General features: G+C 55.6%; 2 protein-coding genes across 3 annotated transcripts in view; one reads left to right on the forward strand and one right to left on the reverse strand.

The window, feature by feature from the left end:
• Nucleotides 1-268: 268 nt before the first annotated feature.
• CDK9 (cyclin dependent kinase 9) lies at nt 269-5,140 on the reverse strand. The gene is made up of 7 exons (XM_065928400.1): nt 4,558-5,140; nt 3,998-4,079; nt 3,088-3,178; nt 2,568-2,734; nt 2,282-2,453; nt 1,970-2,118; nt 269-1,235 (listed from the first exon to the last, which is right to left on the reverse strand). Exons 1-7 carry the CDS (start codon nt 5,013-5,015, stop codon nt 870-872), a joined length of 1,485 nt encoding a protein of 494 aa, XP_065784472.1. The 5' UTR covers nt 5,016-5,140; the 3' UTR covers nt 269-869.
• Nucleotides 5,141-11,709: 6,569 nt separating this feature from the next.
• SH2D3C (SH2 domain containing 3C) overlaps nt 11,710-27,156 on the forward strand; it is a 32,853-nt gene continuing 17,406 nt past the window's right edge. The window contains exons 1-3 of one of the 2 annotated variants that reach the window (XM_065928401.1): nt 11,710-11,862; nt 14,243-14,720; nt 25,950-25,989. In XM_065928401.1, the coding sequence (XP_065784473.1) occupies nt 11,826-11,862; nt 14,243-14,720; nt 25,950-25,989 (555 nt within the window). In that variant the 5' untranslated portion in view covers nt 11,710-11,825. Of the gene's footprint in view, nt 11,863-14,242; nt 14,721-16,727; nt 16,847-25,949; nt 25,990-27,156 lie in introns of those variants that run through there. The other variant, XM_065928402.1, reaches the window with a different exon arrangement.

Consider the following 27,156-nt stretch of genomic DNA (forward strand, 5'->3'; position numbering starts at 1 on the left):
TCCCCCCGTTTCCTCCTCGCAGACTGGGTCCCTTTCCTCATCTGTCTCCCTGCTTTCTCTGACACTGAGTGGAGAATAAGGGAGCATCATGGTACCTGCCACTTGGGTACGCAGGAGAAACAAACAAGAGAGACAGAAGTCCCCTGAAGGTATGTCAGGGAACATGAACCGGGACAAAGGAAGTACCACGTCCTGACAAATCCAATCTCAGTGGTCAGCTACAGGGTTGAGAGCTGGCAGTCTGAACACAGAACACAGCACACAACTGTTTACTGAAAAAGAGTCAATTTTAATTGTAACTGACCAGCCTGTACCCAGGAATGTCTCTGAACATCGAACAAAATCAACACGATAAAACTGTCCTATTAAAGAAACCAAGAGCTTCCGTCGGCCCCAGAGGTTCTGAGGGCTAGGCTGAGACCTCCCATTAACCTCCCTGGTGATCCGATGGTTAACCTTCCCATTCCTGAGGCTGGTTCTGTGCCCCACAGAAGTTTCTCATCCCACAGGGAGGGCCGGGGTGGGTGAGGGACCAGTCCCCTCCTCCCAACATGCTGGGGTCTCTCAGAGTCACAGGTGGGCATGCCTTCTCCCCCACCCCAGTCCTGTCCTAAGGTAAAGGGAGACCCTCTGGGCATCACCGCCAAAGCCAGGGAACAAGGTGAGGCAGCTCAGGTGCCTTCCTGGACTCTCCGCCAAAGTTTTACTCCAGTCTGCTCGGTTGGTGCCCGATGCCCAGGGTGCGGATTAAATAAGATATGCGCTAGAGGAAAAACTCACATGCCCCATAATCTCCACAGTGCAAGTCACAGAGCAGAAGAAAAAAAACCAAAACCACGGCCCTAACGAGAAGCAACAGCAGCCGGCCCTCAGAAGACGCGCTCAAACTCCGTCTGGTTGGTGGTGGCGGGATTCCGGCTCTGGTTGGTGGACTGCTGGGTGATCTGGCTGCCCTTTCGGCGTGGAGGTGCCAGGTACTCGAACATGGATGTCAGGTGGGTGGACAGCATGCCCTTGAGGTCCGAGGGCATGGGGTCGGACCAGAAGAAGTCATGGTTGAGGGCGTCGTCACTGTCAATGCGCTGGGCGGGATCCAGCACCAGCAGCTTGTCAATGAGGTCCAGCGCGTAGGGGTCTCGCACGTAGGCCTTCAGCCTGTCCTTCACCTTCCGCTTCTGGCCCTTGACCAGCTCCACTTTCTCAAACAGCTCGTACTTGTCCACATTTGGCCACACCTGGGGCAGGGGGGAGGCATAGAAAGAGGGTAAGAGTTAGTCCAGCGGGGTATGTGGCTGGTCCACTGGTCAAGTACGTATTCAGTGACTGGATATGTCTCTGTTCAGGACTTCCCTGGTGATCCGATGGTTAAGAACTGCCTGCTGATGCAGAGCACATGGGTTTGACCCCTGGTCTGGCAAGATTCCACATAACCATGGAGCAACGAAGCCCATGCGCCACAATGACTGAAGCCCGGGTCTAAAGTCAGTGCTCCGGACCAAGAGAAGCCCCCCACACTGCAACTAGAGAAAGCCCAGGCGCACCAGTGAAGATCCAGAGCAGCCAAAATTAAATAAGTAAATATGTACAACTTGCTCAGATGCTTGCAGACCACCCTAGAGAGCAGTTCAGAGCCCTTTGCGGTCAAAGCAGCAGTGACCACAGACGGGACACAGGCACTGAGTACCCTTTGACATGAATTGCCTGGGACACATGTGCCAAGCCTGACAGAACCACAGATGTCTCACGGCACAGAGCAGCTCTGAGGTGAGGGCTCAAGATGCCTTGCCAGAAAACCCCAGTAACTGGGGACGCATCTGAGACCTGACGTCTCCATGGCTCTGAACAGCAGACCCTGACCCTCCACAGCCGCCTGTCCAGGTCAGGGCTTCACCTCCGTTCCGTGCCCCCCCCCCACCCCCCTCGGAGGTGTGTGGCCTCGGGGCCCCCCAGGAGGCGGGCTGTGACGCACCTCAGGGGTGATGGAGCCGCAGAGCTGGCTGATGAGGGCGAGCTGGTGCTGCTCCGTGTTGCCCTGCATGATGGGGCTGCGGGTCCACATCTCCGCCATGATGCACCCAGCGCCCCAGAGATCAATGGGGGGGCCGTAGTCCCGCTCCCCTGGGAACAAGAGCACACCAGGGAGGGCCCCCTGAGCCCCACGGCCTCTGGAGAGGCCACGCCCCTGGGGCCGGTGGCTCAAGAAGCCCTGGCAGCTGGGGTGCTGAGACTGAGCTGAGTGCCCAGCCCCTGCTCCCCTCTGCCAGCTCGGGAGAGTCCTCACCGAGCAACAGCTCTGGGGGCCGGTACCAGAGGGTCACCACACGGTTGGTGTAGCGGTTGGGCTGGCTGTTCTTGGCCAGGCTGAAGGCCCGGGCCAGCCCAAAGTCCGCCAGCTTCAGAACCCCATCGCGGGTGATGAGCACGTTAGCCGCCTTCATGTCCCGGTGCAGGATCTGCAGGAGGCACAAGGCGGAGGGTTCCCAGGGGTCCCTTAGCTATGCCCACCCCGCAGTGAGTGCAAAGGCCAGCCCAAGCCTTGCTCTCTCCTCCCCCACTCCAGCCCCCACCTTGTTCCTGTGGATGTAGTAGAGGCCGTTAAGCAACATCTGCATGACCCTCTTGATCTCAGATAGTGTGAACTTGACTAAGACGTTGCTCAGCAGCCCGGCAAGATCATGCTCACAGAAGTCAAACACCAGGTATATACTGCCTTTGCAGCGGTTATAGGGGGAAGCTGAGGCAGGAAGAATGAGGAGGAGGGAGGGAGAGGCAAGAAAAAAAAAATCAGAAACCTCATATGCAGCTCATTTCCCCCAAACTAGCTCCCAACCCCTCCAACCCATGGCCACCCGGATATCCGGGTACCAGCTCCTTCACAGGTAAAATATTTTCTGAGTGCCTTCTCTGGGCCGGGTGCTGTGGCAGGCCCTGGGGAAAGCACCTGCTCCGATGAAAGGACCAGAGAAAGCAGTCACGGTTGGAATGTCTGGGTTAAGAAGAGGCAGTGTAAATGTGTCCAGTTTCAACTCCGCAAACAAAGCCTCAGTTTCCCCATCTGAAAATGGGGACACGATTCAAACAACTTACCTTTGGTTCGACAGATCTCAATCAAGTTGACCACATTCTCGTGTTTTAGAAGCTGGAGGATCTTGATCTCCCGCAATGCTGTAATGGGGAACTGGGTGGGAGAAAAGACAGGAGGAAGTCAAAAGTGGGTGAGCACACTATAGACCCAGGAACTGGCCATGGGGTCCACGCGAAGGGTCAAAGGTTGGGAGACAGAGTAAATGCACAGGCTCTGAAATTAGTTGTCTCAGATGCCACAAACCTAAAATGGGAGTAACTATGTACCCCTCATAAAGAACTGAATGAAATGAATCAAAATAATTCAATGAATGAATTGAAACAGTGATACTTCACACAAAGGTTCTGTAACCAGTCATCAGACGCTCTGCAGTTTCTTCAACCTTATAAATTTTAGCCCTATGCCTGCGTTTAGCCTGTTTGGCAGTTAACCAATATATAATTAAAGAAACGGGTCTCTGGAAAGCTGGATCAGAACTAACACACGTGTGTGGCAGGAGAAACTGTTGCTTTTCAACTGAACACCAATCACCTTTTTAAAACCATTGCATGTAATTATCATTATTTTATATATATATATATTTTCTTTTTTTTTTGCGTTCAACAAAATTAAACTCTAAGGAAACAAGTGTTTAAAGACTTCCTAACTTCAAAACCCCAGGGGCACTGGGTGCAAGCATGGGCTCCCCCTCCTGGCATCAACCATATTCACCTAAGAATGAAGTATCAAAAGCTCTAAGACATCTCAATTCAAAGACTGAACTGGGAAGTCAAACTTCCTGTAATATGGAAATTTCCAAACACCTAATCTGAATCTATTACATTGAGAGTCTCAAAAGCAGAAAGGTGGAAACGCAACCTCACACCCAAGGGAGCTGGCCGAGCTGCCCACCCCACCCCACCCCATACTCACCCCCTCTTTCTCGTTCTCCATCAGTACCTTCTTCAGGGCCACCTTTTGGCCGGTCTTGCGGTGCTTGGCCTTAAACACCTCCCTGCAGGCGGAGAGGGGGGACCCAAGAGAGCGCTTAGAGGCCGTTTCCGCAGGGCCCGCCCCTCCCCCACCAGAGGAGGGCCGGAAAGGGAATCCCGGGCGGGGCTGGGCCGGGTCCCGCAGGGCACTCGGCTACCCCACCACGCGGTGACTCAGTCCCTTCTCGAGTCTCAACCTCCTTCCCTCTGCTCCTTGCGCCTCACCCGGGCGTTTCGCGGAGAGATCCCGCTCCACTCACAGGCTCCCCTCTGCAACCCCTCCCTGCCCCCCCATCGAGGGCCTCAGGCCCCTCCCCGCCGGCCGACTCCTTCAGGCCCCGACGGGGTTGCGGTGCGGCCTAGCGAGGCCAGGGGGTAAGTCTGCGTCTAAGTGGCTTCCCGACCAACCAGGCCCGGGGCTGGACGTCCCGACGTCGGCCGGAAGGGGCGCAGGCTCAGAGGCTCCCGGTCCCCGGGGCTGGGGGTGGGGGCCAGCCTTACCCGAACGTGCCTTGGCCGATTTTAGCGAGCTTCTCATATTTGGTCACCTCGTCACAAAAAGGGCACTCCACCGAGTCGTACTGCTTTGCCATGGCTGACTCCAGTGCGCCGCCGCCGCCGCCGCCACCTCCTGCCACCGCCGCCGCCGCCGCTGCCGCCGCTCCCGCTCCGGGTCCCGCCGCCGTGCTCCAGGCCCCTCCGCGGCCGCGCCACTTCCGCCTCCACGGCCACTTCCGGCCTCGAGGCGCCGACCCCGCCTCTTCCGCCCGCCGCCCGCCGCCAGGCCCCCTGGGACTTGTAGTTCCCGGGAGGCCAGGAGGAGCCGAAGCTGCAGAGGCGCCTCCGCCACCGCCGCTGCCCCCGCCTCCGCCGCCGCTGGCGCCGGCGGCGGCCCCGATCGGGGGCGCGGGGAGTCGGGGCGCCGGGGCTGGGGCTCGAGGTGGTGCGTCCCGCTGCATCGGCTCGGGCCGCCGCCGCCGCCGCTGCCGAAGCCGCTGCCGCTCTGGCGCCCGATCCGGGGCCAGCCGCAGTGCCCTGCTCCTCCTCCTCCTCCTCCGACGGCGCCGCCTCCGCCGGGCTGCGCTGGGCGCCGGGCGCGGGGGGGATGGGGGGGCGGCCCCCCGAGCCGCGGCCTGGGGGCTCCCTGGCCGGGCCCGGGCCCGGGGCGGCCGGGCGAGGGGGCAAGACGGAAACAGCCGATGAGGAGGCGGCCCGAGAGCCCGGGAGGGGGCGCGTTATAAAGGGGGAGGTGCCCGGGCCTCGCCCTCCCCTCCCCCTCCGCCCGCCCCCTCCCTCCTCCTTTCCACCCTCCGCGGCCGCACCTGCCGCCGCCGCCGCCTGCCTCCCGCCCGCCCGCCGCCCTCGGCGCGTCACCGCCCGCGGCCCCTCCTCCGCCTTCGGAGGTGGGGCCCCGCGCTCAACACCTGGCTTCGGGGCGCGACTTGCCGCGTGCCTCAGTTTACCCGCACATGCCAGCCGCAGCGGGGAGTCCCTTCCTCCCCGGCTCGGGGTTTCCCTACCCGCCCCCCACACCCCACTCTACGCAGGCGAAGACTAGAGGCGCCGAGGGAGCGGCCTTGGGTCCGGGGAGGGGAGAACGGGCCCCCGCCGCCGCCTCCCCGGGCCCCCGCCGACCCGCTGTTGATATGGCAAGCGACAGCCGCCAGGGGGCGCAGCGACATTGAAGGTGGTGAGCCAGCAACGCCTGGGCCGTCCACTCCTGGACCCCCACCCGGTTCTCTGGGAGACAGAGATGAAACCCACAGGACCTTGGCTCCCGCCGAGCTGCTCCCTAACTGGTCTCCCCCCGGGCTAGTAGTCACACAGGTAGCCGGCATTTCGTCGGCCCTTCTTGTGTGCTCAGGAAGTGCTGGACATTCCTGCTGAATCCTGAATCCACCGCCCCATAGTCAGCATCACTAACCAATTTTACAGAGGAGCACATTGAGGCTCGGAGAGGTGAGGTCATTTGCTCAAGGTCACACAGTAATAAAACTGGGACTCGAACCTTGTCTGTCTGAATCCGAAGAGGATTCTCTTGATTCAGACTATTTACGGTCTGTCCAGCAATATAGCAAGTGGTGCTGTTTGAGGCCTGCTGTCCTTATGCCAGGTTACCAAGCCCACCACCATTCACCATCTCCTCCTCTGATCCTATGCCTGCTTCTCCTACCCTGGCCCTTCTTCCCCAGCAGCTTTCTGATACCGTCTGGCTCCAGGAGCCTCCTGTATCTCCCTCCAGCCCTTAACAACCAGCCGCCTTCAGACCTCCTCTCCACCCCTCTTCAATCTGCAGCCCCCACCCCAGTCCTCTACCAATGGATCCTAAGACCTGTCCTCCCCAGTCTGTCCCCTCCATCTGTCCCCCTCCCAGCGCCCGTCAGAGCATTCTGAAATGATGTCTGTATGTATTTCTCTCCACTATCATCAGGAAAAGCCAAATTGTGACATTTGAGGCTCTTTCCATCTCCCCACCTAGGCTGTGGCCACACTGTTTCCTACACCCCAGAGCCCCTTGCCTTCAGGGCTGTGCTCTGTGATTGCACCCCACTACCTTCTCTTCTGCCAGGAAGGTTCCTGGGTTACTCTCCAGCTCTTAGCTCACATGGCTTGGCCTTGAAGCTTCTTTGTAGGAGGAGTCAGGAACGGGTCTGGTGATCCTGGTGTCCCAAGAGACCCTGTTCTGCTGGGAGGCGGGGGGACTGCCAGGGAAGGTCTTGAGGATCAGGTGAGGAGTAGTGAGCCCTCTCCTGAAGGCAGTATGGACCAGTGAGGGTTTGGGGCATGTCAGGGAGTGATCTGGGGTCAGTTTCTTGGGTACAGTATTAGAAGCAGGGTGGCCATTGGCTAAATTGGGGGTAGGGAGAGCAGGGAGAAAGAAAATAATAATAATTGTAGTAATTATAGTTTATGGAGGGAAAATAAATGGTCCAAGCTGTACACTTAGCACTTTATGGGAATTATCTCAATTCTCACTCAGCAATATTATACTATTATTACCTCTACTGTACATAGAAGAACACTGAAACTCAGAGGTGACATCACTTATTGTTGTTGTTCAGTTGCTAAGTCGTGTCTGACTCTTTCTGACCCGTGGACTGAAGCCCGCCAGGCTCCTCTGTCCTTCACTATCTCCTGGAGTTTGCTCAAATTCATGTTCATTGAGTCGGTGATACTATCTAACCAGCTTATCTTCTGGAGAAGGAAACGGCAAACCCACTCCAGTATTCTTGCCTGGAGAACCCCATGGATGGTGACATCATTGGCCAGGGTCAAACACCTGGCCAGTTGCCACACTGATATGTAAAGCCAACACCAGCCAAAGTCTGGTGCCAACCCCAAGAAGTTACCCATGTCAGGGCCCCGCCCACCTGGGCTGAGGGTGGAGCAAGGGCACAGTCATGGCACAGCATCGCCAGCTGGGTGGCCGGATGCCACTGGGAGGTGTGGGAGGGGATAGTCGCATTGGGTGGAAGAGCGGAGGTCTGCGTGGGTTTGGGTGACTTCCACCATCAGATTCTCAGGCTGGGGCCCCTGCTTGTTTCTCACGAGCCCTCCCTAAGTCACATCCTGTGGGCAGAGGCCTCAGCAGAAGTTCCGGTGGTGTCATCACCTCCACCCCACCATCCCTGGCCTGAACCCTGACATTGCCAGTCACTTCCCTCAGGGCCTCGGGCCCTCAGCCCTCCCTGCGGGAGGCAGGAGCAGTCAGAGCCCTTCAGAAGGCTGCCCAGTGAAAGTGAGAAGAAATTAGGTTCTTGCCAGAAACAACTTCTCACCGACTCTGACTTCTTTGCTGGTTGGAAGGAAATGTTTCCTGTTTCCATGGATCAGTTAGGCTGGCAAGGCCGGGCCTGTGGCCAGTACTCAGGAAATGTTTGCTGACTGACTGACCAGGCTTTGAGAGAGCCTCTGGTCCTGCTGCCATTTAGCAGTTAGGGAAACTGAGGCACAGAGTAGGAAAGGGAGCCCCTGGCCAGCTGTCTGATCTGGACCTCCTGTTTCCTTCCCCTGACCAGGAGCAGGGTGCGGGGCATATGGAGGGAAGAAGAAAGGCTCCTTGGTGGGGTGCTCTTGTTGCTGGTCTACCTGGGGAGACAAGGGGTCACCGGATAGGGGGACATAGAATAGAGAATGGCTGGGGGATGTTCACAGCCCTGCAATTCCATGGACCTTCTGCCCACACCAGCTAGGTACTGACTGCGTGCCTGGCCCCATGATACAGGCCAGACCTCTGGAACTTTACAGCACCTGTCTTAGAAACCTGCTGTTAGGGGACTCAAGTTACAGAAGAGGAAACAGTTTCAGAGTGGTAAAAGTGACCTGCCCAAGGCCACGCAGCCATGGGGCTATGGAGCTGGGGTTCAAAGCCAGGTCTCTTTGGCCCCCCGTAGAAAACAACTGAGGCAAGCTGTGAAAAGATGTCTGCTGAGTCCTACAGTTAGAGCAGGCCTGCAGCCAGTGTGGAAGCTTGAGGCCAGTGCCTCTGACGAAGCATGAGGTTTGTTTGGAACATGCATATAAAGACACAAGTGAGGGACTTCCCTGGTGGTTCAGAGGCAAAGACTCAGCTCCCAATGCAGGGGGCCTGGGTTCGATCCCTGATCAGGGAACTAGATCCCATATGCCAAACTAAGAGTTTGCATGCCTCAACTAGAAGATTCTGAATGCCACAATTTAAAATATCCCATCTACAGGAACTAAAGATCCCATGTGCTGCAACCAAGACCCAGGGTAGCCAAGTAAATAAATAAAAATATTTTAAAAAATGAAGACACAAGTGAATGGAATACAGATAGTATTCTCAGTGTAGACGTCTTATTTCATGGCCACAGGATCGTGTGAGAGATGCTGAGTTTGTCCCATTTTATTGATGGGAACAATGACGCTCAGAGAGGTGACGTGACTTGCTTGAGGTCAGGCAGGTGGCCGTCTGGATTCAGGTGTGCCTGGGTACAGTGACTATGACATTGAAAGGCTCCAGTCTCTAATCGTCCTTGGCCAGATTGCTGACACCTCTGTCATGGATTGGGGAGGGGAGAAAGGAGGGGCTAGAAATCAGAGCAGGATTCCCAGGGCCCTGTGGCTCAGTCTAGACCACAGAGACTCAGTGGAGAGAAAGACGAGCCAGTGGAGGGGTGCGTGCGTTCCAAGTGTGGGTCTAGCCCAAGCAAAGGCCTGAGGCTGGAAAGCTCTCATGTGTTCAGGGCTGCAGAGCGGGGTTGGGCTGGCCTCCAGCGCCGGCTGAGGAGGGCCCGGGGGACAGCCACCGGCCAGCAGGTCCCCAGCCGCACTCCCAACGGCCACTCGAGGCGGCACAAAGAGGGCTCTGAGCTCAGCGGAGCCGCCACGCTGAGTGGTCACACTGAGCCCCATTCATTCTCCCAGGGATGCGGCAACTACCCTGGCGCCTGGGCCAACGGCAGGGCTAGCCTGGCGCAAGCAAGGCTCCTCCACCACGGCAGCACAGCCTCGCCCTGGCCGTGCCTGGGACTCCCGAGTTTCACCCAGCGTGCCTGCCCCGGGGTTTTCCTGACCTAAGCCAGTCTGCCCCTGGCCTGAACCACCTCCATCCTTCAGCAAGAAGTGCCAGTGTGTAGTGGCCCAGGCCATCACTCGCTTTTTTTGTCTTCCCAACAACTCCAGGAAGTGGGGGAGCCGGGGGGATTACTGCGACCCCATTTCACAGATGAGGAAACTGAGACTCAGAGAGGTAAAGTCTTTCATGGAGGGTCACACAGCAAGTCGGGAGTAGGCCTGGCCAGAAAGCCAGTACTGGCTGACGCCACTGCCTCAGCAGCTAGCCCAAATCCCTCCAACTGCCTCCCGAGAAAGAAGCTGGGGGATCCACCCTCCAGCTCTCACCAGGAAAACCCCTTTAGCTACCACCAGGCCACCGGCCCCTCTCCCTCTTCCGACAACAACCAGAGATGGGAAGGGGCACTGGTCTGGGAGTTAAAACACCTGGGTATCTGTCCAGCCCCTGCTCCCCGTTAGCCTCAGTTCCCTCATCTGTGAAATGGGACAATGCCAGGATCACCTCACAGATCTGTGATGATCTGTGGGGGCTTCCAGATCCATGCCTGGATCATGGTCAATGCTTAAGAGAGGGAGCTGGAGTTGTACCCCCTTTTCCTCCCAAGTCCATGGTCCAGAAGCCCCATCCTTTCATTTGAACTTTGTCCCAGCCAGGCCTGTTTGCTGTCTCCATCTCATGGGCTGTGTCCCTTTCCCTTCCAAGGCCGCCGGTTCCCCCTTGTCCCATTGAGAAAGTTCGGCAGGCCCTTCTCCCACCAAGGTCTATCATCCAGCTGCCAGAGGGTGGCAGGCGCTCTGAGTGTGCAAGTTAGGACCTCAGACTCCATGCCTAGACCGGCAGGTCCCAATTGCAGGTCACTTGATTTCAGAGCAGGGCCTCAGTTTCCACATCTATAGAATGAGGACAAGAAAAACAGTATTTGCCTCCTTAGGGCAGAAGAACTGAGCCCTCTGGCTGGCCCATACTAGGTGATCAGAAAATGTTAGTCGTTAGTAGTTATTATTTTTATGGAGGATGTACAAGGGGCCCCACCTGACCTTGAACTTCCCCTTTCACACCCCAGTGGGCCAGCCCTGGGGCCAGGATAATAATGTCCGATCATGCCACAGCCTTCGTGGGTTGACTGTGTACCTTACACTCGTGCCTATTCTAGAAATTAGGTGGCCGAGTCTTCGGAGGCAGAAGTAACTCCGCACTCAGAGCCGGGATCTGAAGCCTCTGGTCTTCGGGTGCCCCCAGCAGCTGCTGGATGCTTCGGCAGGTGTCAGGGACAACCTATGTAGGGGAGGTTTCATTTCCTCATCTCTGTCCTGTCCATGTGAGCGTGCACATACACACACACACGGGGTTGCAGGGTAGAAAAACACCAGGCTGTGGGTTAAAAGGGCCTGAAAGGGCAAGTTGTCACTCAGTCTGTGCTACCAAGCCGCTGTATGGCCCGGGGTCCTTCTGCCTGCCTGTGTCTCTGTTTTCCTATCCTGTCCTTGTATAGCTGGCTGGTGGACTAAATTATCGCCATGTCCCTGCCAGCTTGAAAAGGAGTGACCATGCCTTGAGGACACTGATTCTGTGCCAGGCTTTGCACCAAGCGCTGGACCCTGTGAGGTGGGCATTGCAAATACCCCTCACTCACAGAGACAAAACTGAGGCTTGGGGAGGGACTTGTCCAGGATCACACGGTGACAGAAGGGGGGCAGCCAAGACTTGAATTTGGGTGGTCTCAGGGCCAACGGGCCAAACCATGGCACTCCCCTCGCCACCACTGCCAGTACATCCGCCAGCACTGAGGCTTAGAGTAAACCCCGCTGCCCGCAGGCCTGACTCCCTGCACCCTCCCAGCCCACTGGCCAGACCCCCCGACAGCGGTCGTCAGGTCCCTGGAGGCCCCCAGCCCAGTAGGCTCTGTTCCCAGAGCCTGCGGTTTCATTCCCAGACCTTCTAGATCTCACGCGCTTGTGGTCTGCCCCCCCGCCTCCCCCCGCTGCTGAGGCCAAGGAGGAGGCCCACAGGGGCTGGGACTTGAGGGGGGGGCCCCTGCCTCCGCCCCCCTGCGGAGAGGATGGGGAGGGTGGGGCTGTGAGAGTTTCACTGGTTTAAAAATACACAGAGGAAGCTAGTGAGAGGGCGCGAGAAAGGGGAAGGGGAGGTGAGGGAGGCATCCCAGCATTGATGTCCAGAGCTTCGAGTGACCACTTGCCTTTCGGCCAGGGGCTCTGCACGACTTGCCGAGATGACGGAGGGGACCAAGAAGGCCAGCAAGAAGTTCAGTGAGTGCGGGGTGCCGTTTGCACCGTCCTTCATCCCTCTGTCTGTCCGTCCGTCCCAGCCTCTCTGCATCTGCTGCTTCTCTATCTCGTTTCTGTTTCTCTTTCTGTCCATCTCTGGCTCTCTCTGGAGGACTCTGATTCTGAGTTTCCATGGCGCCGTCTCTGCATCCCTCTGGCCCGATCTCTCTCTCTCTCCAGCTGGTTTGGGTCTCCATCTCTGTTTCTCTCTTGTCTGTCTCTGTCTGTCGCTATTTCTCTGTCTCTCCCCGCCCAACTGTCAGTCTCTCCATTTGTCTATGTGTCCTCTGGCTCCCTTTGACCTCCGGGCTGGGCCAGGGAAGACCTCCACGCATTCCATTGCTTGCCTCTGCACTGGTTCACATGGGGGTCTCAGGTTGGGAGTTGCTGGGGCGGCGGAGGGGGGAGAGGTGCGTGCCATGGGTTAATGTCCCACGACCCCACCAGCAGTGACGCTGGGACCCAGAGCAACTCATTGAGGGGCCACACCCACCCATCACTCTTCTTCCCCAGGTTGCTGATTCCTTCCTGGTCCCAGAAAACTTCAGCTCCCTCTGATTTTTTTTTTTTTTTTTTTTTTAAGATTTAGATACAGATTTAGCTATGCTGGGTCTTAGTAACAGCACTTGGGATCTTAGATCTTCACTGTGGCATGGAAGATCTTTTTAGTTACAACATGTGGGATTTAGTTCGTTGGCCAGGGGTTGAATCCCAGACCCCCTGTATTGAGAGCACAGCGTCTTAGCCAGCGGACCACAGGGAAGACCCCCTCTGGTGCTTTGGATCTGACAGCACATGAGAGGAGTGTACAGGGCAAGGATTATGGCTGTGTTCCACAGATGAAAGACCCAGGGGCTTGCCTGAGGTCATATGGGGGTACAGAGCAGGGCTCAGTCTCACCTCCCTGGACCCTGGACTTCAGTTTCCCTCCCTGCCCCACTCCTCCAGACCCCCGGCCCCCAGGAGAAAAACAAGTGGGACCAAGAACGGAGGCGATTCATTCTGAGAGCAGAGCCTCAGCATCTGCTGATGGGCTTGTCGGGAGGCAGAGGCTCTAAGACTGAGGGTGGGGAGGGGGGTGGGCAGGCCTGGGAGGAAAGCCCCAGAGCACTGACCCCCGCACTCCAGAGCCCTGGGCCCTCGGCCAGGCTCCGCTTGGCTTTCTGACCCTGGGCAAATTCCTTCCCCTCTCTGGGCCTCAGTTTCCCCTCCATCAAATGGGGCCATCCCACCTATGTTCCACCATGGTCGTGAGGATCTGAGGAGGTGGAGGATGCCAAGGAAGTGGGAAATGCCAGGGTTTTGGGTTTTTGCTTATGGAGGGGCCGTGGTGAAGTCGGGCAGACGGTGGTGGCTAGGAGGAGGGGCAGTCCCACAGTTGGGAGCAGGCAGGAGGGCGCTCAGGCGCACCCCTGCGGAAACGCGGAGATGGTATCACCCGAGCACTGCCGCCTGAGTCCCGACCAGGGCTCAGCTGACAGGAAGGAGAGAACCGCAGGGAGTGGGACCCTCGGGGACCCAAGAGCCCCCTTCTCACTTCATCCGCACCTCCGGGGCACCTCAGAGCCTCGTTCAAACACCCACTCCCCCGACCCTGACACGCACATCACACACACACACACCTGCTTCCAGCTGTGTGACTTCAGGCAGGTCATGTCACCGCTCTGAACCTTAGTTTCTTCATCTGGAAAATGGGGGATTAAACTCGTGCCATGGGGTAGTGCTGTGAGTTCAGGGAAGTAATTAATGAGGGTGGCATGTTTGACAAACGCAGAGGCGTTTACTGTGATCGTCATCACCATCTTCACTACTTCCGACGGCTATGAAGCATGTTATTTACATGCTGAGTTCATGCCTTTCTTCAATTTTTCCATTGCCCAGAGGACAGTGGTCCCCAACCTTTTTGACACCAGGGACCAATTTCGTGGAAGACAGTATTTCCATCGTCTGGGGATGGGGTGGGATGGTTTGGGAATGATTCAAGTGCATTAGACTTATCATGCACTTTATTTCTAATCTAATACTGTTGCTGATCTGCCAGGAGGTACTGGTCCACAGCCCAGAGGTTGCCCCTGCCCCTGCTGTGGGGGATGAATACTATAATCTCTATCTTACTGATGTGAATGAATGGGGCTCAGAGAGGTCAAGTGACTTGCCTAAGGTCACAAAGCTAGGATGTGGAATTCAAAGGCTACAGGATCCCAGTGGTGCCATGTTATACCACAACACTTAGAGGGGGTGTCAGTGAAGCTCCCAACCCTCCTTGAACCCTCAGTTAGTGGAACTGCACAAATGTTTCCTTGTCATTATTATTATTGCTGGCAATGTCATTAACTCCTTTCCCTCCCTTCCCCTCTTCCAGAGTTCTTCAAGTTCAAGGGGTTTGGGAGTCTCTCCAACCTTCCTCGGTCCTTTACTCTGAGACGATCTATGGCCCCCAACAGTATCCGGCCCCAGGTGGAGGCTGACACCTTCGATGCCACACAGGATGACATGGTGACAGTCCCCAAGAGCCCCCCGGCCTATGCCCGCTCCAGCGACATGTACAGCCACATGGGCACCATGCCTCGCCCCAGCATTAAGAAGGCTCAGGGCAAACAGCCCACCCAGAAGGCCCAGAAAGTTGGCCCTGAGCCCCAGGTGGTACCCCGAAGCCTGCCTGAACCCCCAGTCTTGGAGGCAGCAGAGAAGGTGATGGTAGAGACTGCTGCCTCCAGGGAGGACACCCCAGGAGTGGGAACCAACCCTTCAGTGGTGGAAGTGGACCCCACAAGAAAACCTGAGGATGCCAGGCCAGACACAGAAGAGGAGCGAGACCCCAAGAATGTGCCCTCAGAAAGGTAGGTGCCCATCAGGGAAGGGTGAGGGCAGGACCTGCGGGGATGGCATCTTCAACCTTCTGCCAACACAGTCTGGAGAGGACCGCCCAACACACACATCTGTAGAAACAAAATACACACACACACCCCTACACATTAACTAAGTGCTTACTATAAACCAGGCTTCCCTAGTGGCTCAGATAGTAAAGAATCTACCTATAATGCAGGAGACTCGGGTTTGATCTCTGGGTCGGGAAGATCCCCTGGAGAAGGGAATGGCAACCCACTCCAGTATTCTTGCCTGGAGAATCCCATGGACAGAGGAGCTTGGTGGGCTACAGTCCATGGAGTCACAGACAAAACTGAGTCAGACACAACTGCGCAACTAACACTTTCACTTCACTTTTCAGTGCTATAGACCAGGCACTGTACTTAGCCCTTCATGTGTAATTAATTCTCAGAAAAAAAAAAAAATCCAGGGAGAGGATACTGTTATTTCCATACCACAGATGAGGAAACTGAGATTCAGAGAAGACATGCCATCTGCCCCAGTCAGATTACACATCTAGCAAATGACGAAGTTAGGACTTGACCTAAAACCCACCTGACTCCAAAGCCCTAGGCAGCCTCCAGCATGAGCCTTCAGCTACTGACTGGGCCCAGCCCAGCCACTGGATCCCTGCCCTGGGCCCCCACCTCTGAATTTCCACCTTTAATTCTACTGGACAACATTGCTCCCCTTGGTCTGGTAAAGCATCTGTTACCTAATTTGGGTATAGGGTGTTTTGAATTGTTGCAAAAATACAAATAGTGATGTATGACCATAGCTCTCAATTAGTAAGTACCCGTTTTACTAGGTGTCAAAACAAATGTTACTCACTGAAAATTCTGTAAAAGATTATATCAATACTATAACCCTCCCCGCCCCCATCTTGCAGCTGGGGAATCTGAGACTCAGCCAAGGTTGCAGGGGTGGGATTTGAGCAGGAATCTGCCTGTCTCCAGTGGCTGCACACTCATCCATCACATGGTACCCACCGCATTATAAGCCCTACAGCCCTTGGGAGATCCCTCAGCCCCAACCAAAGACATCCCTGTCTTTTCAATTCTCAGAGACTTTGTCTAAACCACACTGGTTATTATAGATGTACTTACTGAAATAAAGAGGGAAAAAGAAAATCTGAGCAAAAGTAAACTCTAGGGTTTGTTCTGGATCCTCTCTTGAGTGGTTTTGCCCTGAGACCCCAAGCACAGCTTCTGTGTGCTGGGATAATTGGTCCTTCAGTAGGGAGGAGGAGGACCTTGGAGAGCTGCAGAGTGAATCCAGACCAGACTGCCTGTTACTGACCTTGGACAAGTCTGTTCCCTTCTCGGAGCCTCGCTTTTCTCATCTAACAAATGGGCACAACGAAGCCACCTACCTTGTAGGGCTGTGGTGAGAATTCAAGAATAACGTACTTGTAAGAATCTCCGCACAGTGCCTGGCACACAACAAACAGCGCAGTGAATGGGAAGTGCTTACATTTATGATTTAAAGAACGAATGCTTTCCCACCATCTTTACCTACTCCAGCCTGCCTTCTCTTGCCATCCTCTTAAATTCGGCCTCATTCGGGCGTGCAACAAGGATTGTATGTAGGGGTCCGGTGCGGGGGGAGCGTTGTAAGGTAACCCAAAGCCTGAGATGAGCTCTGATAGTTTGCGGAAGCGGGGCGGGCGGCGCGAAGGGGCGTGCCTGGGAGGCGTGGCCCTTCCGTGTTGCTCGGGGACTGTTGGGGAAGCTGGCGTTGGAGAGGGGCGGGGCGAGGCGGAGGCGTGTGCTGGGGGCGTGGCCTTCCGACCCTCCCCGACCCTGACGGACGTGGAGGGCGGAGCAAGACAGAGGAGAAGGGCGTGTCCGGGGCGGGGCACGTCTTTCCCAGAGGGCGGAGTAGACGGTGGAGAGCGCCCAGAGAGGGGCGGAGGGGCGTGTCCGAGGCGTGGCCTACAAGCCAGGCTCCGCCCCTGGAGTCCTGCTGTGAGCTCCGCAGCTCGGTAGCCTGAGAAAGGCGGGAGCCTTGGAAACAGGAGGTCCCCGGGTTGCAGGCGGCTACGGCAGAGAACCATGACTGCAGTGGGCCGGAGGTGCCCCGCACTGGGATCCAGAGGGTGAGTGACCGAGCTGGGACCAAGGAGGGCCGCCGCCGGGGACCGGGAGTTATCTGTGGGGCAAATCTGTGCCTTTGGGGCAGCTGACAAACTTGGGTGCGAGTTTAGCACCTGGCACTTTTTAAACTTTCTTTTGGTGCAACTCTGACCCGGCTTCAGGCTGAGCATCTGTTGGTCACAACAGTCCCAAGAGAGAGACACTATGACTATCTCCAGTTTACAGATGAGGAAAGAGGTTTACTTGCCCAGTTTGACACAACTAGTGAAAGTCAGAACCAGGGTTTAACTCCATCTTCCTGGATCAGACCCCTCAGCAGGTCTTGAGACATCTTGAGAATGCCAGGTCTAGTGCTCGCTTTGGCAGCACGTATACTAAAATTGGAGAATGCCAGGTCTAGGAGTCAGTCATCCTCCCCTGTGGGCAGAGATGGTCCTGGCAGTGCCTCGGGGTATCAGGCCTGGCTTAGAACTGACAGAGGAAATAGGGAGACTCTCCCTTCCTGCCCCTGATCACCTGGGATGTCCCGGGGTCCTGAGGAGGGTGGATTAGCAGATGGGATTGAGCCCCTTCCTGGTGCCCTGGGACCCAGTGTTTCACCTGCCCTAGACCAAGTAGGAGGCGAGGAACTATTGAACATTTCTTCTAAGAGCCCGTGAAGCTCAGCTCTATGTCAGAGACAGGAGAGCTGCTTTGCAGTTGTGATCTCAGGCTTATCCTACCCTGCTCTGGGCGTCCATCTCTCCAGCAGCCAAGATGGGCCTGGAATGGTCTCTGAGGATCCGTCCAGCTTGGGGATGAGGGTGTTTGAGAACTGCCACTACGTAAGACTAGGGGCCTTGTTCCTGAGTGTCCCAAGGGGGTCATCCCAGTGGCTGTTCAGCCTAAGTTGGGGGAGACATGTCCCTCCCCTACCCCCTGGGAAGCAGGGTGCACCTGGAGCAGAAGGAAGGAAGGGGAAGAGGTGAGGCTGCAGGAGTTTCCTGGTGCCCTGTACTCTGCTGAGATCATGGGGGATGAGAGGAAGGAGGGAGGAGGGGCCGACAACATAGGCAATGAAGGGCCTTTAGCTCCCAAAAAGGAGAGCTGCCCAGCCTCCCCCCAGTCCCCATCCCCTCAGCTGCCTACAGGGAAACAGTGGCTCTAGAGAGTCCTGACACTTGACCCTTTGGTTCATGCTGTAGAAGAGGAAGCGGCTGCTTAGAGAGGGAAGGGAGGTCCCCCAAAGCCCCACACCATAGCCACACCCACACACAGGAATGGTCAGGCCAGGGTCCCACCAGAGGACAGCTGACCAGCCCTGCCTGGAGTACTTAGTGGGTCTCCTCTACCGCATGGGCCCTGTGAGGTGGGAGCCTCTATTTGCTGCATTCTACCAGTGAGGAGACTGAAATTCAGAGAGAAAAAGGGACTTTCCTGAGGTCACAGAGAGATTGTCAGAACCAAGGTTTGCTTCTGACCTGACCAGGTCCCAAGCCCAGGCTCTTAACCACCAGCCACATATCACCTGCTGTAAGTAAGCATCTCAGATCTGTCTCTCCCATTACTTCAAATGGCTTCCCATAACCCTGGAAAGGCGGTAACAGGAGCCCATTTTACAGATGAAGACATCAAGGTTTTGTGAGGTTAACAACTTGCTCGAGTTGAGACAGTGGAGGAGCTGGAACTTCATTCATTTTAATAGTTACCGAGATGCAGCTATGCCCTAGACACCCCTCTAGATTCTGGGGAGAGAGCAGTGAGCACAGCAGACAAAACACTACTCTCGTGGAGCCCCCATTCCAGTGTGGGGGAGACAGACGATAAATCAGATAACGAGTTACCTAGTCGGCTAGAAGAGAACAGCACTAGAGAGAAAGATTTAGATCAAGTAGGGGAACTGGTCTTGGGGTAGTGGCTGAAAGTTATCCAGGGAAAAATTCTCAGTGAGAAACTGATATTTGAGCAAAGGAGATGAGGGAACAGATTCCCCCCCCCCCCCGCCCCCCGCTTTTTTTACTTGAAATATAGTCGATGTACAATATTATGTTAGTCTCAGGCATCCTGGGATCAGACCCTCTTGATGGCTGGGGAAGGATATACTAGGTCAAAGGAACAGTAACTACAAAGGCCCTGAGGTGGGAGCATACTTGGCGTGTTGGAAGAGCAGCAGAAAGCAAGATGGGGGCTGGGGAGAGGAGGGGTGGAAATGAGGCCAGAGAGGAAATGGGTTCAGATAAGCAAGGCCTGGAAGGCCCGGCAAGGACCTGGCTTTGACTGTGAACGAGATGGCAGCCGTCGCTGGCCTTGAGCAGAGGACGGTCCCACTCTGACTTATGTTTGACAAGCACCTCTCCTTTGAGGAAGATTGGACCGAGTCTTACTCTTTTCTGAAGTGTCTCACCAGAGCATCCTTTCCTTCCTCCCAGAGACCCAGACCCCTCCGCTCTCATTCTCAGGGCTGTTGAGCAGGAAAACTTGAGACTTGGAGAAGGTAGCACCCCATAGGAGAGCCAGGGGCACCCTAAGCTGCCCGCGCCCCAGCCCTGGTGCCAGGCACTGAGAATAGGCCAAGACACCCCCCCCCCCCCATATCCTTTTGGAATGTTGAATCTGGTCCAAGAATTCCCAACACTCCCCCGAGTCCCACGACCCTCTCGGCCCTGCAAAGTGACGTCAGTTGCCGGGCATCTGGTAGTGATTACCCACCCCGGGAGGGGGCTGCGGTGGGCCCAGCCTGTTCAGTCTCCTCAGGCTCTGGGCGGCTGGTCCTTGTCTTCCGAAGGGGCCCAGCTGCTCCTGGCTCTCATTTCCTGTGGAGACTTTCTCACAGCCCTCGAGACCCCTAGACGCCTCGGGCTGTGGGAATTGCGCTGGCTCGGGATAGACGGAAGGTTCCCCCATCCCCAGCTGGAGCCACATCCCCTCAAACCCTCAGGGGACCCTGTTTACAGAATGCTGGACGTTCGGGGGCTGAGAGCTGGGGAGGGGTGGGGGAGGGTGGGATACACCATCTGCTCAGAGGCCCGCTGACTGTCTTTATAACGTTGAGAGACCCCCTCCCCTCTCTGACCCTCAGTTTCCCCATCTGCTTCTCCAAAAACAGCGCCTGTTTCACAGGGTCATTGTGAAGAGCAGACATAGTAGAGCGTTCTTCCTAGATATGGCCCGAGGGAGTCCCAGCACACGGGATGCTCAGCTATCAGGACACCCATATATAGAAGAGGAAAATGAGACCCGACGGGGGCGACTCACCCGACATCACACAGCCTCCTCCATCCCAGCTCAGTGCCCTCTCCAGAGCCCCCAGGTGTCTTCTTTCTGTTCATGCCCACTCCATTTCCTCTTCCTGATGTCAATTCGGGGCTCCTGGTCTGGTTGAAAGATTAGTTTTCGTCGCCTTCCTCTCCCCATTGTCTCCCTGTCTCCATCCGGGGGCATCCCCATCTTCTGGGGGAGCCTGCCTAGGGCAAGGAAAGAAGCAGAACCAACGTGAGTCTCCTCTGAGTGGCCGCGTGCCCTGCTGTGAAGCGGGGCTTCCACACAGGCCCTCAGTCAGTGCTCAGCGCTCGCCTTCCCCCTCTGCCCTTGGCCAGCAGCTGTTGAGTCTCAGCAACTCCCGGGACCCAGACCCCTCAGCTCTGCCCTGGGAAGAGAGGCCACTGCTCTGGCCTCTCCCCACAGGCCTGGCGCCCTCCCTGAGCTCTGCTGGGGAGCTCATCCCTGCCCAGAAGACTGAGGGTGCAGAATGGGGAGGGGAGCAAGCTCTCTCCAGGACAGTGGTGGCTCCTTGTTCGGGAGAGGCGGTGGGGCAGGGGCTAACGACAAGGGCCTTCCTGGCATGGAATCCCAAAGGCCCACGGCTGGGTGTCCCCGGAGAAATGGGGCTTTCCACCCCCAGCTCTGTCTGCTCAGAGCCTTGAAGGACTGAGGAGCACAGAGCAGGGCTGTCGCTCTGCTCGGGTGAGTGAAGAAGGGAGAGAATCTCTCCAGCCCCCAGGAAGGGCAGGATCAGAGTGGGGTGGCAGAGGGAGGAGCCCCAGGGGTTAAGGAACCTTGTACCTTTTCTTCTCATAGGATCCTTGCAGCCCCTCTATGAAGAGAGTTAAAGTATGCCCATGTCACAAATCGGAAAGTCAAAGCTCACAGAGGGGAGGGCGGGGGCAAACTGAGAAGCAGGAGGCAGAGGCTGGGAAGTGTCCACTTAAGGCCATATGACCACGCCCCAGGAGCAAACTGGGGGACAGATAGAGGGCAGGAAGACCCCACGGCTCTGCAGGGCAAGGCTGCCTGTGGCGAGGAAGGGCCAAGGTGGAAGAGGACAGTAGCCTCTTCTCCAGGGTCCCTGGGGGAGCCTCACCCTTTCTCTCAGGCCAGGATGGAGACCCTGAAGGTAAAGCTCAGACTAAAACCTGAGTTGGGGAAATAAAGGGTAATGGACTGTAATTGCTGGTCATTAATTCAATTAATTAAGATAATGTATGCGATAAGTGGTATCAGTTATTAGAACAAATCAGCTAATACAGGCAATTAAAGGGGTTGGTTATTTAAATAATTGATGCAGCTGATTAATGGAACTGATTTAGCTCAATTGTCACTATTATTTATTAATTGATTTCACCACTAATATTAGAGGGGAAATGCCTTTGAAATCCATAAAATAAGAAATTAATTAATGAATTAATTAATGGAGCTGAGTTTTTAAACATGGAAGATTCGATTCCTGGATTTAGTCATTACAAAAGGAGGGAGAACATTCTAGAAATTTCCAAGCAAACCGAGATCTGCAGGCTGAGTAGAAATTCCTCTGACTCTAAGGGAGAGAATTCCTCTGGGTAGAAGGAATATCATGTGCAAAGGTCCTGAGGCTGGAGGCAGTAGTGCTCTTTGGAGGAAGGCTGAGGCCAGAGTGCACAGAGGACCCTGAGGAAGAGTGGAGGGGTGGCTGGCAGGGACCTAGTCACAGAGGGCCCACCAACCAGAACTAGAGCTTGTCCTCAGGATTGCAGGGACTGCTGTGACATTCTTTCATTCAAAAACATCTTCATGGGGTACCTGGCACCATTCCAGGCAGAGCCCAACCCCTACCCTGTGGAGCTGATGTTCTGATGAGAGGAGATGGCACAGGGCAAGTCAGATGAAGCGCTACAGAGAACAATGAAGCAGGCGGGGAGGTGGGGAGCCTTGAGGGGGCTCCCTTCACTTCCAGGTGGGCAGCCAGGGAAGTCCTCACTGAGAAGGGGACGCTTTAGTAAAGAAAGACCTGAAGGAGGGAAGGGCAGGAGCTCAGCGGATATCTGGAGGGAAAGTATTCTAGCAGAGGGAACAGGAAGTGCAAAGGCCCTGAGGTCGGGACAAAAGGCAGCGAGAAGCCCAGCTTGGTTGGGGTAGCATGAATGAGGGGAGTGTTGTTGGAGATTGGCAGGAGAGGTGGTGAGGAGCCAGTGTGAGGAGGCTATTATGAGGACTTCAGCTCTTACTCTGAGTGAAACTAGGGGCCACTCCAGTGGGTTGGAGCGGAGGAAAGGTGTGATCTGACTCATTTTAACAGGACCACTCTGGCTGCTGGGGTGAGAACAAGTCACAGGGGCACAGACACAGGCGGGGAGGCATGGCGAAGTGGTGGCCATACTCTGGGCAGGTGATGGTCACGGGTGGTAAGCAGACATGGTCACCTTAGGTCTTAGAAATCCTGGAGTGTTGCAGAGGGGCAGGGAGGGGCCATGGGGAGTTCCCGGGCCTGGGCCTCGACCCAAGCACCCCACTGGCTCTGGCTACCACATATCCCTGGGGCGGGTACCCCCTCCCCAAGACTCTGCTCCTGCCCAGCGCCTGAGGGGAAGTGGACAGGAAGCAGGAAGAAATGCTGGGGCAATCCCAGTGTCCTGGCCAGTCTGTTCCCAACAGTGGGAGGATTTCCGGGCCTGAATGGCCGGAAATGCTGGGACAGGACACCTCACCCAGGAAGAGTAGGGAGGTGAGCAAGGGGAGGGGTCCCTACTTTACCCTCACCCCATCTTGGCTGGAGAGAGAGAACTCACATGGCTTTCGGAGCCTGCAGGGGCCAGCTTGCAGCTTGAGGGACAATGGTTAGAGATCAGAAAGGACTTTTCAGGGAGGAGGGACAGCCCCAGGGACTCTAGAATGTCAAAATAGGGAGGACTGTCAGCCAGCATCCCAAAGAGGAGCCCCTGGCCTCAGGAGCTAGGGGGAACCCTATGTGAAATCCCACCCTGGAAATACACACCTCACCCACAGTTTTTATTTTTGTCTCATTTGTAGCTCAGCTTTTTCGGTTTGCAACTTATTTTGTTAGATTTATCACATTTCAGTTTAAATTTGGGGCTTCTCTATTTGGGGAAGTTTGACCTCCCTCCCTAGTTTGCAGATGGGAATACTGAGGCTTGTGTCAGCCAGAAAACCAGGGTCCAGCCTGACAGAATTAATAATAACGAGAGTGATGAATACTGGTTGAGGGTACACTCTCCATACATTTCTTAGGCAATAAATGTGGGCTTCTCCGGTGGCTCAGCAGTAAAGAATCTGCCTGCAATGCAAGAGACACAGGAGATAAAGGTTCATTTCAGTTCCAGGGCTGGGAAGATCCTCTGGAGGAGGGCATGGCAACACACTGCAGGATTCTTGTCTGGAAAATCCCATGGGCAGAAGGAGCCTGGTGGGCTGTGGCTCGTGGGGTCGCAAAGCGTCGGACACGACTGAAGCGACTGAGTGCACGTGCGTGGGTAGTTGCTTTACAGTGTTTTTGTGTTAGTTTCTGCCGTACAATGAAGTCAATCAGCTATGCGTATAGGTACATCCCCTCCCTCTCGGACCGCCCTCCCACCCCCACACTCACCCTCATCCCCCCCCCCCCCCCCCCGCCCCCGCATCCTGTCTAGGTCATCACAGAGCACCGGGCTGAGCTCCCTGTGCTAGAGAGCAGGTCCTCACTAGTGCGTGTGCGCTCAGCTGTCTGCGACTCTGCACCATATGGACTGTAACCCACCAGGCTCTTCTGTCCTTGGGATTCTCCAAGCAATAATATTGGAGTGGGTTGCTGCACCCTCCTTCAGGGGACCTTTCCGACCCAGGAATCGAACCCAGGTCTCCCGCATTGTAGGCAGATATTTTTACCCACTGAGCCGCTGTGGGTCCTCACTAGCAGCAGTACACAGTTCTCAAGCTCCTGCTGTGTGCTGGCGGCTCCGCAGTGAATGAGACCAATCTCACCAGTGCCCTGGTGGAGATGGCAGGTACCTGAGTCAACAAGTCAATGGAAAGTGATTGTTTCAGGCAGACTGAGGAAAATAAAACAGGGTTGAGGACAGAGAGTGAAGGACAAGGGACAGTTCTAGGCACAGTGGTCAGGGAAGGCTTGGGGACATTAAACAAAGCCCTAAATAAAGTCGGGGGAGGAGCAAGCTATGTGATAATCTGGAGGAAGAGCTTTCCAGGCAAAAAAACAGCAAGTGCAAAGGCCCAGTGGCTTAGAGCAGAATGAGGGAAGCAGGCCTATTTTGGGGGTGGGAATTCATGAGGTGGGCAGTTGGGTCACCACAGGGCCTTGTAGACTGGGGCAAATATAAGCTTGTTTACGCTTGTTTTTCTGGCATAAAAATGGTTCCTCTTTATTCTCACAAGAGAAGTCTTGGTTTAGATGATAAATTACGTGGCTGGCTGTTTGCAGGCCATGGAATAGCGTCTAGATTTTGTTCTGTGAGGGATGGAAGCGTTGGGGGGTTGTTTTTGTTTTGCTTCATTTTAAATTAGATGAGACTGCATTTTTAAAAAGTAAATTTATGCTTATTTAATTGGCTGCACCAGGTCTTAGTTGCTAGTTGCAGCACCATCTTGGTAGATCTTTTTTCACTGCAGCATGCAGAATCACATGGGATCTTTAGTTATGGCATGTGGGATCTAGTTCCCTGCCCAGGAATCGAATCTAGGAATCCTGCCTTGGGAGTCCGGAGTCTTACCCACATCAGGGAGATCCCGGGATGGGAGGTGTTTGTGCAGTGACCTGCTTAGCTTTTTACCTGAGCACCGCCATAGCAGCGGAGGGGAAGCTGCCCGAGGGGTGTGAGCGCAGACACGGCGCGTGGCAAGAAGTCTGCTGTGTGCTCCCCGGAGGACAGGGAAGGCGCCCCAGATGGGGCAGAGTTGACACCCAGAGAGAAGTGGTCAGGATCTATTTTGGAAAGAGACCCACAGGATTTCCTGATGGATTGGGCGTGGACTGTGAGTGAGAGAGGAAGCACAGAGGACCGCAGGGTTTTTGGCCAAACAAAGCAACACAAAGGATGAAGCTGACATCTCCTGAGATGGGAAGCGGATGTGGAGAGCTAGGGTGTGGGGGATCGGGTGGGGTGGGGGATCTGGAGTCCTGCTTTGGATACAAAAGTCAAGTTCAGACATCTTGGAAGAGATGCTAAGGAGGCAGTTGGGTTTCTGAGTCTTGTTTTGAAGGGGAAGTCCAGGCTGCATCAGAGAAGGGAGGGCACTTAAGGCCGAGGATTGGGGACGTGGCTCATGGAGGTCCTCATCAGGAAGGGTGATATTTATTTGGGAGGAACAAATAAATATGTATTTATTTGGGAACAACAGCCACCCCTGGCCTCTGAGCACTCCAGGCTCCACCCAGGCCACCCTTGAGGGGAGGGGAATCACTTTTGCAGCCAGCTGTCACCAGCAATGTCACGGCGATGTGCCGCTGGGTGGGTCCCTCTGATGGGGGATGAGGGTGAGGGTGGGGCTGGAGTGGAGGAGGTTGAGGTCCAGTCTGCGGTCACCGACGCGCAGAGTCAGGGAGGAGGTGGGGAGTGAACACCGGGAGACCACAGTGTCCTAAAGGTGAGTCAAGACAGGAAGCAGGCGCTATGTTAAGCGTGTGACATTCATCAGCTCCCAGAGGCCCTGAGACAACCCGATGAAACACAGGCTCAGAAAGGCGAAGGGACCTGTCCAGGGTCACACAGCTGGAGACCGGAGGAGTAGCCCAGCCTGCCGATTCCAGCAAGTGCTCAGTCCTGCAGGTGCTCAGTGCTGGCACCAGGCAGGTGGGCAGAGGCTGGCAGCTGGGGAGCCAGGCAGGGATGGGGACCACTCACCTCTCTTCTCTCCTTCCAGGGCCACTGCAGAGCCGGAGGCTGGCGGGGACTATGTGAAGGTAAGAGGGGCTGGGCAGGGGACACTGGGTGGGGGGCACCCAGAGCCAGTTCCAGGAAGGGCAGAGTCCTTTTCTGGCCCCATTAGAAGTCAGACCTCACTCACTATTCTCAGAAGGAGAAGGTCTAGGGGTCAGGGCAGCCTAAGGGGTCTGCTTTCACTCCCAGCATCTTCTTCCCAGGCCTGCCATCATTCTTTCCTGGCCCCAGTCTCAGGACTTCCCAATGTTTGTTCCCACCAGACCCCATCCAGCTGCCAGCTGGACAGGGCCCCAGGGGTGCCTCCATGGGAAGACGGGCTCTAATACTGCTTGGTCTCTGAGCTGGAACTGGGAAGTAGGAGCAGGAAAGGATGACTCAGTTCTTCATCACAGATAACACAGTCGCATTGATCATAAACTTAACTTGTCCTGAGCACTGGGAATGTTGAAAATGCAGGGGTTTTTTTCCATTTATTTTTATTCGAAAATGCAGTTTTGAAATAATAATGATAACCACCATAATACGACGGAACATTTTGAGTGACTACTGTGTGCAGAGTCCTGTGCTGGCTGCTGGCACTGGAAGGGAATCAGTTCTGAGCTATTTGTATGAATGAGGTCTTTGACTTCTCCCCTCATCATTGGGCCTTCTTGTGCGCATTTATGGATGGGAAACTTGAGGCCAGAGAAATGCAGTAACTTGCCCACAGCCGCACAGCTACTGCAGGGCAGAACTGGGATTGCAGTCGAAATTTATTTGCTGCCAAGACCATGGACAGAGCTCTTGGCCTTCCCCATCCAGGAACACCACCCTGAGTCAGGTCCTCTCTGAGTATGGAGCAAGGGGCAAGGAGCACCAGGCCCTGTGTTTCAAGGGCTCCTGGCCCATGTGGGAATCAAAGGAGAACCACTCAATGGTTTGGACTTGTGTTTTGTCATCCAGCAGGCCCAAATTTTAGTCTCAGGTCTGCTGCTTATTTGCTACATGACTTTGGGTGTGTGTCTCACCTTTCTGAGCCTCAGTGTTCACCTATGTGAAATGGGGTAACAGTGGTATCTCCGACCCAGGGTTGCTATGGGCTCAATGAATCCATGCCCATTTGGGGGGGGGGTGGAATCTGGGCTGGTTCCTGACCCCAGGGACTTTCCATCACCCACAATACTGCCTGGAAAGCCCTGTGTAAGTGA

This window comes from Muntiacus reevesi, chromosome 3, assembly GCF_963930625.1.
Source record: "Muntiacus reevesi chromosome 3, mMunRee1.1, whole genome shotgun sequence".
Classification (NCBI taxonomy): domain Eukaryota; kingdom Metazoa; phylum Chordata; class Mammalia; order Artiodactyla; family Cervidae; genus Muntiacus; species Muntiacus reevesi.